The sequence below is a fragment of the Orycteropus afer genome, unplaced genomic scaffold (assembly GCF_000298275.1).
Source record: "Orycteropus afer afer isolate SDZICR_OR568_19922 unplaced genomic scaffold, OryAfe1.0 scaffold00061, whole genome shotgun sequence".
In the NCBI taxonomy this organism is placed as follows: Eukaryota; Metazoa; Chordata; class Mammalia; order Tubulidentata; family Orycteropodidae; genus Orycteropus; species Orycteropus afer.
Window position 1 is genome coordinate 11,059,340 of NW_006921648.1, and position 14,233 is coordinate 11,073,572.

At 49.6% G+C, this 14,233-nt stretch overlaps 1 protein-coding gene across 1 annotated transcript in view; it reads right to left on the minus strand.

Annotated features, from left to right (window-relative positions):
• Window positions 1-14,233, minus strand: part of LOC122149921 — a 160,166-nt gene that overhangs the window by 134,526 nt on the left and 11,407 nt on the right. Inside the window, 1 exon segment of the mRNA XM_042780798.1 lies at window positions 6,201-6,391. Coding sequence (XP_042636732.1) covers window positions 6,201-6,391 — 191 coding nt within the window.

Genomic DNA, 14,233 nt, shown 5'->3' on the forward strand with positions numbered 1-14,233 from the left:
TCATATGAGTATGAAAGCTGGACAATGAATAAGGAAGACCAAAGAAGAACTGTGGTGTTGGCAAAGAATGCTGAAAATATCACGGACCACCAGAATAACGAACAAATCTGTCTTGGAAAAAGTGCAGCTGGTATACTCCATACAAGCGAGGATGGCCAGACTTCGTCTCACCTACTCCAGTCCCTGGAGGAGGAGATCATGCTTGGTAAAGTGGAGGGTCACTGGAAAAGAAAAGCAAGACCCTCCGTGAAACAGACTGATGCAGTGGCCGCGAGGACGGGCTCAAGCATGACAAGGATTGTGAGGATGGTGCAAGCCCAGGTGACGTTTCATTCTTTTGTACACAGGGTCGCTGTGAGTCGGACCCATCCTGAGGGGACCCACCAACAGCAGTGACAACAGGAGCTGGGGGAGGAGGGCAGAGAGGAACTCCCTGCTGAGGACTGAGTTCTCAAGGGCGATGGGAAATCTGGAAAAGGACCAAGGTGATGTTTGAACAACATGGTGAACATAGTTCACGTCACTGACGTGTACATGTAATCAGTGTTCAAATGGCAGAATGTGTTACATACATATTTACTGTATTAAGAACAAAAAGTGATGAGCTAGTGTCTGTTAACTTTGTTTTTTTTCATTTAATTTCTCTAATTACCAGTTGACATGATTAATTTTTAATAACTGACGTATTTGGCAACAGGCTCACCAAATCCCTAGAAACCTAGTGGTCAGTCCTTGCGCACTGCTGTCACGACGTCCCCTCTGGCAGCAGAGCCCAGGTGCTCCGTGCAGCCATGTACCCTGAAGGAGATGCTGGGCACCTTGGCTCTGGGTCCCTGAGGAGCAGAAGGGGACCCAAGGTCTCCTCAGGGGCCAGGCCACCCTACTCACACAATTCTGCCAAGCCTCTCTCTTTTAGGGGTCTTGAAATGGCAGTGACTGGGCCCGGGTGGAGTCTGATGGCTTGTCCGAATCCTGGGCAAAGCCCACCTACCCTCAACCCAGGGCACAAAGGCCTTCAAATGAGAAGAGAGGAAACAGGGGACCCAGGGCCTGAGAAAGTTGGATCTAAAACGTTCGGAGGAAAAACAAGAGAAATATGATTTATTTACTCAACAGTGAGATGGCCCTTGCCATGTGGCAGGCTCTCCTGTTAATTGTCACACCTGGTGCCTCCTTTAATCCTCACAGATGAAGGGAAGAGTGACAGTACTTCCATTTGTCAGAGAACCCTGATACACAGATAGGTCAAGAGACTTGCCTGAGGTCACCCAGCCGGTATGTGGTGGAACCTGGACACTGTGGTTCACAGACCAGACATCACCACACCCTCAACAGCTTCTCAAAATGCAAACTGCAGCTCAGTGGTGAAAACAAGGCCCCAGGCACCAGGCGGTAGCCAGTGCCCTTTCGTCACACTGGAACTACAGGGCCCCAGAGCAAGAACCGTGGGGCCATCTTGACCCTGTGGGGAGAATCTCTGCACTAGTTTGTTCCTTCCACGCGTGACTCAACCTGGTCTACACCTGTGAGGGCGTCTGTGGGTGCGCATCCTAGCGTGCGAGCACGTGAGACTGTGTGTCTGTGTGTTCCATGTGGGCACAGCACACATGTGGTTCCATGTACATGCACCCTGGTAGACAAGCATTCTGGTGGGAACTGGTGCACACATGTCCTCATGTGTGTATACCTCATGTGCATGCATATGTCTTGCTATGTGTGTGCATGTGTGCACACAAGTGTCACAGTGTGTTATGCATGCATATCATACATGTCTAAGGGTGCTGTGTTCCAACATGTGTATGTCCCCATTTGTATATGTACATGTCCTAGTGTGTCCCTGTGTGCACAGGCCCCTGTGTGTGTGCCCCAGTGTGGACCCATGTCCCTATGTGCCTATCCTCCTGTATATGCACGACCCAGTACATCCTAGTATGTGTGTGTGCATGTCTCACACATCCCTGTGTGTACATGTGTGTGCACAGGTGTCCCAGTGTAACTCAGTGGGGGGGATCCTAGGCAGGTGTGGCATGCATCAATGTGTGTACATGTCCCTTGTGTGTGTGTGCACCCCAGGAGACATGTAACAGTCTTGCTGTGTGGGTACGTGCTACATTGGAGGTACGTGGGAATATGTGCCCTGAGGTGTATGTCCCCACTTGTCCTTATGTGTGAGTGTCCTGGTACGTGTACAGTGTGTCTATGTCTGTGTGTGTGTGTGTGTGCACACGTGAGGCCTATGCACCTTATGCATGTGCATCTCAGAGTGCGTGTGTGTGAGCTCTGGGCATGTACCTCAGTCTGTGTTTTCTCTGTGAGGAAGGGAAGTGCGTAGCTTGAGAAAGCACCTTCAGTGTTAGTCCACCCTCAGCCAATGAAAATAAACACTCCCCGCCTTCTTAACACAAAGAAGGGAAGCAGTACTGCCGCGAGGGCAGGGGTTATGAAAAGATGGAGAGACACGCAGGCAGAGGCTTCCCGCTTTCCCAGAACAGTGCTGTGGCCTCCGCTGCTGCCCACGTTGCCCCCAGGAAGGCTACCAGGGGGCAAGGGGACCTGGGCAGGCTCAAGCCAGTCCCCAGACCAGGCCTGGAGCCACCCCACACCTCACTGGGGGTCACATGGCTTGAGGGGAACCCAGGTCCACGAGCCTCATTTGGTGGCCTTGTGGGGCAGTGGAACCAGTGCCAGGCCTGGGCACCAAGAGTGACCCAGACAGCAGGGACTGGGTTCGGGTGGTGGCTGCCCTGGGATCAGTGTCCTAAAAGCCAGGCTTCCCCGCTTGGAAAGCCCTAGAAAGCCAAGTAATCAGGCAGAAACCTCCTACTTCAAAGGGTCGAGTTACACTTCAATTCCAAGTCTCTAAGTTTTCAGAGACAGAAAGATAAAATTATGCCCAAGCCCACAACCCTCATATAACTGATTTCATGTTTTCAACGTGATTCAACACTCACTCATCTTATAGAAAACTTAGTTCCCCTCCGTCCCCGCAAAGTCAATTCTCCCCCTTCCTTAAAAAGCTAAACACAGCATGACCACATAACCCAGCAATTCCACTCCTAGGTTTATACCCACAGAATTGAACACAGGGACTCAAACACATTGTGAGCACCATCCACAGTAACCAAAAGGTGTCAGAACCCACGTGTCCATCAAGAGACGAAAGGACAGAATTGTACATACATAAACACGATGGAGTGCCACTCAGCCACAAAGAAGAATGAAGTCTCACACAGCCTACAACACAGATGAATCCTGGAACATTATCCTGATGAAATCAGTCACACACAAAGGGACAACAGTTGTGTAATTCCACTGACATGACTAGCTACAATAGACAACAGTTGTGTAATTCCACTGACATGACTAGCTACAATGGGCGAAGACACGGACACTAAAGGTTATGGAGGCCCCCAGGGGCGGGGAGGGGAACAGGAGTTGGAGCCGAAAGGCACAGTGTTCCTATTTGGGGTGATGAACAACTTTTGGAAATAGGGGGTGCTGATTGCTGCACAACAGGGGGAATGAACTGTACCCCCAAAATAGTTAAAATGACAAATATTTCAGTATTCTATCATCATGAAATTAAAAGCAAACAAAAGCAACAAGCCCCTTCTCAAGGTAAAACAATAGAAGTCACAGAAGAAAACAGGGCCATCGCCACCTCGGGGAGGCAAAGCAGCAGCCCGACGAGACAGAAACGTTGGACTTCACCAAGTTAAGGGCCTGAGATCATCCAAAGGCCATCAAGAGAGGAAACAGCAAGGAGGCAAGGGGACACGGCCAGCAACGAAGACAGGATCCTGACCCTCATGACGACAGGACCCGTCTCACAGATGTCACAGGAAAGCCCCCAGACCCCAGAGAGGTCATCACGTGAGAGTGAAGAGCAGGCAAAACTGAGCGATGGCGGAGGTCAGGGCCATGGTGACCTTCAGGGGTCCCTGATGGGGGGGGGCAAGGGAGTCCCTGGGAGCTAGAAAGGTTCCCTATTTCCTTCTGAGGTGGTGACACAGGTGAGCATGTGGGCAAAAACTCACACAACTGCACGCTAAGAGATGCAGTTTCCTGAACGTGTATTTAAAATGTAATTCACACACACACACACACACACACAATACAGTGTGGGCCTCGGGTGGGAAAAAGCAGTGAAATCCAAGAAGTTGGGAGTTTGGTTAACAGTAACGTACCAACGTCAGTGTCTGAGTTTTGACAAGTGCACATGGTGACAGAAGATGTGAACTTTGGGAGAAGTGAGGTGAGGGGTAAACAGAACTCTGTAACATCTTTGCAACTTTTCCTGAATCTGAAACTATTTCCAAACAGAAAGTTTCTGAAATCTCCTTCTCTCTCTCCCCCATCCCTCTCTGTGTCCGGCTATCTCTCTATATATCTCTTTCTGCTTTCTCTTTTTTTCTCTGTGTCTTTCTTTCTCTCTGCCTTTCTAGCTGTCTGCCTGTCTCTTTGTCTCTTTGTCTCTCCCTCTCTCTCTCTCTCTCTCTCTCTCTCTCTCTCTCTCCCCCCCTCTCTTTGCAGGCTGCACTAATCATACCTATAACCCCAGGACAAGCCTGGCACATGGCACGTCCCTGCTGGCTGGATGGAATGCTGAGTCAATACAGCACAGGTGGCGCGTCCCTGCCCTTGGCTAGTGAGCCCTGGTCTAGCACAAGGTCGTAGGAGAGGCAGCAGAGGGGGATGGGAGCTCCAGGTGGCAAGGGCTCTGCTCGCTTGGTTCACTGCCTGCTCCTGACAAGCAAGAACAGCAGCCACGCGTGTGACATTGTGACAGGCCAGCACCACTTCATCTCCACAGGAACCCTATGAAACACATTGCCCTTGAGTCAGTGTGACTCACAGCAACCCTATAGGGCAGAGAACTTGCCAGGAAGGTCTCCAAGGCTGTAATCTTTACGGAAGCAGACTGTCTCGTCTTTCTCCCATGGAGCGGCTGGTGGGTTTGAATCGTTGACCTTCTGCTTAGCAGTCAAGTGCTTAACTACTGCACAACCAGGGCTCCTGGTTTACTACCAAATACCCCCATTTCACTGATGAGGAAACGGAGGCACAGATGAGTGCCTTGTCTAACATCACGCTAGTCAGGCACAGAGCTGGGATCTGAACCTAGGAAGTCTGGAACCAGAGTCTATGCTTTTAATCACTGCACTCAAACCCAATGAACAAACAAATGAACAAACAAGAGGGTGAAAGAAGGGAAGAAAGAAGGGACAAGTCTGGAGGAGCCTGACCCTGCTCAGCACGGGTCTGAGGCCTGGGCAGGTCTTGGGGGCTCTGGCATCCCTGGTGACCCCGAGCTGTGGGCAGGCAGGCCAGGTCTGCACGCCATGCCTCTCAGAGCTCTGGCCTGGCTCTAAGTAGCCTAATTCGTGTCTGCTGAGCCAAGCCACCCACGCTGGCTGCTTGCAAAGGCCCCGCTTGGAACCCTGAGATCAGGATTCAGAGGGCAGGTACTCCCTCCCCTCCACCTAAAGGGACTGCCAGATCCCGCTGGAGACCCATTGGGCAGCGCTGGCCTGGCACCAGGACCCTGCTGGCCCATTAGGGCTCGAGTACTCTCACTGGGTTCCCTCTGGCGACCTCTGAGTCCTCCTCCAACTTCAGCCTGAGGCATCAGGGTGCGGGGAGATGAATGCTACCCCAGTGAGTGAGGACGCACCTCAAGATTCGAGGGACGAGAGGGCAGCGGCCTACCTTCGGCAAGCTGCCCAGGTTCTTTGGGCCTCAGTTTCCTCAACTGTAAAATGGGAATAAGAAGAGCAGCGACATCATAGAAGCATCAAGAGAGTTAAGTAAAACCTGCAGGTGTTGCTATGAATTGTCGGCCTAGTTTCACTCTAATTTCCTAATCTTTAGACTCACTGAACATGGTCATTCACAGCAGTAATAACAACAGCAGCAGCCCTCCGTAAACGTTGCCAGACTCAAGCCAGGCTCCAGACAATGTGCTTTACATGCACTATCCCATTTCTCACCACGAGCCTCCATCCCCGATTTACAAATCAGAAAACAAGCTCAGAGAGGTTAAGTCACTTGGTCAGGATCACACAGCTGGGAAGCACATTGCAGAGACTCAAACCCAGATCCCTCTGATGCCAAAGCCTGCACACAGCCCAACGCAGCAGCCCAGAGCCATCACTGGCCCAGCCCTTCCACGGCCCTCCAGGATGAGGGCAGCCCCTCACCACGTCTGGGAGGGGGCAGAGCAGGGGCTCAGCGGCAGCGTGAGGACCATGGCATCCGTGGGCTGTGGGAGGACAGCCAGTGACCAGAGCCAGGCACCTGCCTCGTCGGCTTCCGCTTCCCGCGTCATGGGCTCGCGTAAGAGGTGCACGCAGGGCTCGGTACTGCAGCACGGCAGGGTGTCCACCAGCCGCTGTCAGGAGAGGAAGCCGCACACCCCGAGAGCCTCGCCACCATCATCCCAGTCACCCCAGAGCATCAGAGGGGAAACCAAGGCAGGGACTCACCCAAGCTCCCACAGCTTACAGGGGCACCCTAGCCAGGAGCCAAGTTCTTCGGCCCCACGGGGAGAGCAGCAAACCAGTTTCTGCTGAGTCAACCCTGACTCATGACCACCCTACGTGGGTCAGCGTAGAACTGAGTTCTCAAGGGCTCACTTTTCAGATGGAGATTGCCAGCCCTTTCTTCCAAGGTGCTTCCAGATGGACTTGAACCATCCACCTTTCAGCTAACACCCAAGCACGTTAACCACCTGTACCCCCTAGAGGCCTGGGGGACACCAGCAGCCGGCTGCAGCCTGGCAACTCTGGCCACCAGGAAACACAGTGGTTTTGGGGAACATGAGTCCCACCCACTGCTCTACTAAAACCAAGGCAAAGGTCACGAGGTGAGAACCCCCTGCTTTCACACAGGAGACCACAATAGGCTGACTGCCTCTATCAAAGTCTCCAATGCTCTCGGCCCTAGGTGAGGGTTTGGTTTGGGGGTTTGTTTTGTATTTTGTTTTGAGACTGCAAAAACATGAGGAATCTCATGAAAGAAGTCAAGCTGCCAATCTCGTGGAAGGGGGGGTCTGAACACAGGAAATGATCGCATGGGGGGTGGGTCCATCCCTTGGTCCCAGCAGAAAGGGAAGGCTTCCTGGAGCTCAGACCCCAGAAGGCAGCCAAGGTGTGGGCAGAGGTAGGTAACCCTCTCCAATCCTCACCTTACACACACCACCATCCACACCTTAAGCAGTCTCTGGGGCTCCATACTTATCTGTACGACGGGGCTGGTGATAACTGGACCTGCCCCAAGATGCCCAAGCGTCTTCAGGAACACACAGGCCACTTGAGCTGGGTTTGTTGGTGGTGGTGTTGAGCTGGGTAGGCGTCCCTACTCTTCTCATCTTTCTCCCTCACATTTCCTCTCTATTCCTTTCAGATTTGGAGCCCTGGGGACCATAATTGGGTGGGGGGGTGGAAAGAAGGGCGGCCACAAGAAAACTCTCTAGAGTGTCAGGGCCAAAACCCATTAAATGGGGGAGAGACAGCCTCATTCACAAATGGTGCTGGCAAAATTGGATATCCACTTGCAGTAAAATGAAACAAGACCCATACGTCACCCCCTACACAAAAACAAACTCATGTTGGATCGAAGACTTAAATTTAAAACCCAAAACTATAAAGCTCATCAAAGATAAAATAGGGGCAAACCTAGGGGCCCTAACTTATGGCATAAATAGACTATCAAGCATAACCCAGAATGCATAGGAGGTGGAAGAGAATAAATAATTTAAAAAATAAATTCTTACACATATCAAAAGACTTCTCCAAAAGGGTAAAAAGAGAACCTACAGATTAGGAAAAAAAATATTTGGCAATGACATACCTGACAAGGGACTTATCTCTAAAACGTATAGAAAACTTCAACACCTCAATGCCAAAAAGATAAACAATCCTATTCAAAAATGGCCAAAGGACATGAACAGACACTTCTATAAAGATATACTGGTGGCCCACAAACACATGAGGCAATGCTCACAATCATTAGTCATTTGTTGTTGTTATGTGCCCTCGAGTCAGAGCCAACTCATAGTGAACCCTCCCCTTGGGTGTCCTAGGCAGTATCACTACGGAAGTAGATTGTCCAACCTTCCTTCCAAGGAGTGATATTTGCTATTACGGCTGGGGGAAGATGATAATACCTCACTATTGTTTTCATTTGCATCTCATTAGTCATTGTTGTTGTTGTTATGTCGCCCCGACTCATAGCGACCCCTCCTTGGGTTTCCGAGGCAGTATCACTACGGAAATAGGATTGCCCAACCTTCCTTCTGAGGAGTGGCTGGTGGGTTTGAACCAACAGCCTTCTGGTTAGCAGCAAAGTGCCTTAGGCACTATGCTACCAGAGCTCCCTCATTAGTCATTAGAGAGATGCAAATCAAAACAACAATGAGATATTATCATCTCCCCCCAGCCACAATAGCAAAGTTCAACAAGACAGAAAGTAACAATGCTGGCGAGAATGTAGAGAGATTGGAACTCTCATACACTGCTGGTGGGACTGCAAAATGGCACAACCATTGTGGAAAATGGTATGGCATTTCCTTAAAAAACTGAAAATAGAAATACTATTTGACCCAGAAATTCCAATACTAGGAATATATCTTGAAAAGGTGAAAGACAGGACACAAACAGACATATGTATACCCATGTTCATCGCAGCACAATTCACTATAGTAAAGAGATGGAAACAACCTAAATGCCCATCAACAGATGAACGGATAACCAAATTACGGTACAGTCACACAATGGAATACTCTGCTACATTAAAGAACAATGGGGATATGCAAATCATCTCACAACGTGGATGAGCCTGGAGGACATTATGCTGAGGGAAATAAGCCAGTAAAAGACAGACAAATATTCTACGAGCCCATCGTTGTAAAGAGTCAAAGAAAGGTTTGCTCAGGGAAGGAAATTCACTTTGTTGGTTACCAGGGACGGAAGGCAATGGGGGTGGGGTTGGGGGGACAAAGTGTGAGTCCTTTGGAAATTTCTAGATCTAGGAAGGACTGCTCCCCTCCCTGACTCCTAACTACTTCAGTGGGCAGGTAAGTCTGTCTGGGGACTTTTGGGAAAATCCAGAGGAAGGTCTGCGGCCAGGAGCCCAGGCGGCTCCATGTGAAACCTAGCCGGCCCTGGGTACTCAACTCCCTTAGACAAGCCCAGACAAACACTATGTGTATACAAACACTTAAGAATTGGATTGAGAAGCCCAGACCACCTGAGTTCAAATCCCAGATCTGCTGTATGACTCTGGGCAAATTCCTTAACTGCGCCGTGCTCTGTAGGGATAAGAATAATACCACTGACCCCACCGAGTTGTGGGGATGGTTAAATGAGCAGATACAGGGCATAAGAAGGTGCTGGGCACATGGTAAGCCCTTGCATGTGGTGTGTCAGCGGTTGTGGTTTGCAGTCATTCAGTTAACTGTTTGATGACGGTTGGGAGCCCTTGGGTGGGGCTGTGGTTAACATGCTCGGCTGCTGAAAGGCCGGAGGTTCAATCCACCCAGGGCACCCTGGGAGAAAGGTCTGGCCATCAATTCCCCAAAAATCAAACTACTGAAAACCCTATGGAGCACGGTTCTATCCCAATACGGATCAGCATGAGTCAGACTCAACTTAACTGGTTAATGCTAATTTCTGCCAGGTGTTTGTATTCTTCCATATTTTGGAGTCAGTACTTTTCTTCAGGTCTCAGGTATTTTCAAGAGCCTCTGAAAAGTCACAGGCCCCAGGTCCACGTCTCCAGGGCCCAGTGGAGGGTGAACTCTGGGAAGGAGCCCCAACCTTTCCCCTGGCATTATCCTGAGCTCATGGGGCTCTCTGTGCTTCTCACTCACTACCATCGAGTCAGATTCGACTCACAGCGATCCCTCCTTGGTTTCTGAGGTGGTATCTCTACAGAAGTAGACTGCCCAACCTTCCTTCCAAGGAGTGGCTGGTGGGTTTGAACCGCCAGCCTTCTGGTTAGCTAGTCAAATGTCTTAGGCCCTATGCCACCAGAGCTGCTCTCTCTGTGCTTAGGGGTCTCTTTATTCCCCTTGCTGACCCCAGGTCAGTAGCATCTGGATGGTGGGATCCCAGCCCTGTCCCCACCCCCAGCAGAAGGGTACCCAAAGCCCACTGGGATGCTAATTGCAGCAAGAGGGTCCCCTCTGGGCAAGAACGATGTCCATCTTCATCCAGCAAGGCCCTTCAGCTCCTAGTCTTGGGAAGGATGGGGCCAGGGCCTTGTAGGAGTTCCAGGATCCCAGCTTAATCCTCGTCATGGCAGCCATCCCCAGACTGAGGCACAAGCCGGTGTCACTGGGATGAGATATCACCACCTGACGTGGGCTCAATTGTGCCCCACACTGAAGTCCTGACCCTCAGCCCCTGCGAACATGGCCTCATTCAGAAACAGGGTCTTTGTGAATGGAATCAAGTGAAGATGGGCCAGACTGGACTAGGGGGGCCCTTGGATCCAATGAGTAGGGTCCTTGGAAGAGGAGAAGACACAGAGACACACAGAGGCGAGGCCATGTGAAGGTGGGGACTGGGGTGATGGCGCTACAGACCAGGGAACTCCAAGGACTACTGGCCACCACCAGAAGCAGGAAGAAACAAGGCAGGCATGTCCTCTAGGGCCATAAGGGGGAGCATTACTTGGTCAATACCACGGCTGGGCAGCCTAGTTCTGTAGTGATACCACCTTGGAAACCCAAGGAGGGGTTGCCATGAGTTGGGTCTGACTCAATGGCACACAACAACCACCACCACCATCACCATGACTTCAGACTCCAGAACTGTGGGCACTGTTTTTCTGTTGTTTTAAGCACCCAGCCCGTGGGACTTAGTTACACAGCCCCGTTGTTGCTGTTGATTTTCAACTCATAGCACCCCCAGGAGACAGAGCAGAACTGCCCCGTCGGGTTTTTCAGGCCGTCATCTTTATGGAAGGAGAGCACTGGTCTGTTTCCTGTGGGGCCACTGGGTAGGTTTGAACCACCAATCTTTCAGTTAGCAGCCAAATACTTAACTGTCACACTACCAGGACTCCCTAGGAAACTAATATACCATCCCTCCCTCGGTGAGGCCTCAGGACAGGGCCAAGACACCCCCCAGCCTTACAGAGGGACCCCCAGCAAGCTCCCCATCCGGCCCCCTCGCAGAGCGAGGCCTTACCAGTTGTCATGACACTTAAAAGAAGAACGTAGCCAGAGTTCTGTCAGCTTGTCCACAGAAAGGTCCCAGAGCTCCCAGAAAGTTACCAGTGCCAAGAATAGCCCAGTGGCCTGGCAATGAGAGGGGGTAGTTTGAGAGGTTCAGCCAGGAGACCCCTGGATGGGGAGCAGGGTGGGTGGAGCAACTCTGTGCCTCATCTTGTCCATCCTCCTGTGTGGTCGTTAAGGTTGTGTGTCAACTTGGCTGGGCCCGGTTTTGAATGGCTGAGCAGCTGGAAGTAGTTGTTCCCCATGATGAGACTGGTAATCAACTCCATGGTGGAATCTACCGGAGCAGCTGAGTAGCTGCCTCAGGGATGTAGTCTCCTTCCAGTATATAAGCAGCAGCTTTGAGAAAGGGCTCAAGCTTTTTGGCATATCTGGATCCTGCACTTGGCTGAGTCTTCATTTGAATCAGTGGCCTGTTGTGTTGTTTGGTAATCTTGGGACTGTGCCATTTTACTTGTCGACCTCAGGTTTGTCAGCCTCAGCAGCCAGCAGTTGCCTGAGCTAAGAGACGCCTCCAGTTCCAGTGGGCCAGAAGCAAGAGGCAGAGCTGAAGCCTAAGGTCGAGGGGTCTTCACCCAGACCCTAGAGCTGGCACTTTGAATTCAGACTTCTAACCTCCTAAACTGCAAGAGGATAAACTCCTGTTTGTTCAAGCCATCCCATGTGTGGTATTTTCTGTTAAAGGGGCACTAGAGAATACAAATACCCTGCCTACAGGCAAGACCACAGAGAAAGGAGGAATAACCCCAACATCTTCTGCATAAGGAGTCACAGAACCCAAAAAGACCACGTTGGGTGCCGGGGTTCTCTCTGCTGAATCCCTAGGCCCCTGGCACAGAAAGTGGCATGTATTATTGTTCTTTCATCTAATGAGTATTTACTGGGCACCTCCTGTGTGCCAGGGGCCATTGGTGGTTCAGGGTCACATTCTTGTCTTCCATGCTGTAGCCCAGGTTCGATGCCCACCCAGTGCACCTCACACACCATCTGTCAGCAGAGGCTCATGTGTTGCCATGATGCTGAACAGGTCTCCTCAGAGCTTCCAGACTCAGATGGACCAGGAAGGAAGGCCTGGTGATCTACATGTAAGAACCAGTCAATGGAAACTCTGTGGATCCTGGGACTGGTATAGTGACAGACACATAGACCAGTGGAACAGAATTGAGAACCCAGAAATAGATCCATCGACCTATGGTCAGCTGAGTTTTGACAAAGGGCTGAAATCCATTATATGAGGAACAGATGGTCTCTTTCACAAATGGTGCTGGCAAAACTGGGTATCCATTTGCAGAAAAATGAAACAAGATCCGTACCTCACACTACACACAAAAACGAACTCCAGATGGATCAAAGCCTTAAATGTGAAACCTTACACGGTTCCTCGAAGAAAAAATAGGAGAACTATTTAGGGGCCCTAATTTATGGTATAAATAGGCTGTCAAACATAATCTAAAATGCACAAATGGCTGAAGATAACTAGATGAATGGAACCATCTCAAACTTAAATTTTTATGTGCTTCAAAAGACTTCTCCCAAAAGAGTGAAAAGAGAACCTACAGATTGGGAAAAAATATTTGGCAATGACATATCTGACAAGGGACTTATCTCTAAAATTTACAGAAAAACTCCAGTACCTCAACAAAAAGATTAACAATCTAAATTAAAAATGGGCAGAAGACATGAATAGACACTTCACCAAAGAGTATAATCAGGCAGCCAGCAAATACATGAAGAAATGCTCATGATCATCAGCTATCAGAGAGATGCAAATCAAAACAACAATGAAATATCATCTCACACCAGCACTAATGGCAAATTTCAACAAGACAGAAAATAAATGCTGGCAAGGATGTGGAGAGATTGGGACTCTCATACAATGCTGGTGGAACTGTCAAATGATACAACCACTGTGGAAAGCAGTATGGAGATTCCTTAAAAAGCTGGAATTAGAAATACCATTTGACCCAGCAATCCCATGACTAGGTATATATCCTGAAGAAGTGAGAGCCATGACAAGAACAGACATATGCACACCCATGTTCATCACAGTACTATTTACACAGCCCAAAGATGGAAACAACCTAGGTGTCCATCAACCGAGGAATGGATATCCAAACTATGGTACATACACAGAATGGAATACTACAAGACACCAAAGAATGATATAGAATCTGCAAAATACCACATAACTTGGATGAACTTGGAGGACATTATGCTCAGTGAAGTAAGTCAATCACAGAAAGACAAATATTATATTAGTTCATTATTGTCAAAAGTCAAGGAAAGGTTTATACATGAAAGGAAACTTTCTTTGTTGGTTATCAGGGGTGGGAGGGGAGGGGAAATAACACTGAAAACAAAAATAAATAAATAGATGCATTGATCCATCACTTTAGTTTTGTGTATTTTACTATAAATAATTTATATTTCAATAAAATGTATAAAAAAAAAAAAAAAACTATGGATCACAACTGTCTGGCTGTAACTGATCTCAGAGACGGCACAGGACCAGAAAATGTTTCACCCCACCCTGCAAGGAGTCAAAATGAGTCAAGGGCCAACTCAACAGCAGCTACTAATGGCAGCTACGTGCCAGGCACCGCGCTAGAGGCTGGGGATAACATAGGTGAAGAAACGGACGCATTACCTGTACTCACAAGCTTCCTGCTATAACACAAGCTCGATGAGTGTTCACTACGACTACAACCCGATCATTGTGACGAGTCTCCCCGTGTTTCCCATACTGTGGGAGACAGCAACCTTCCAAAAGACTGTTATTCAGACTTCTTCACCATGATGCCTAACAAAGGGTTGTTTGGGGGTTTGCCTGTCTTCTAAAGGCCTGCCCGCAGAGTACAGTCTCCAAGTATCCAAACACTTAGGGAGCAAAGACGGACCATACTCAGAATGCACACACCTCGGTTTTAGGAGACACCTGGTTTGGGAGGCCCCCACCCCTCCTTCCCTCCCCAAAGGGGAAAAAAAAAAAAA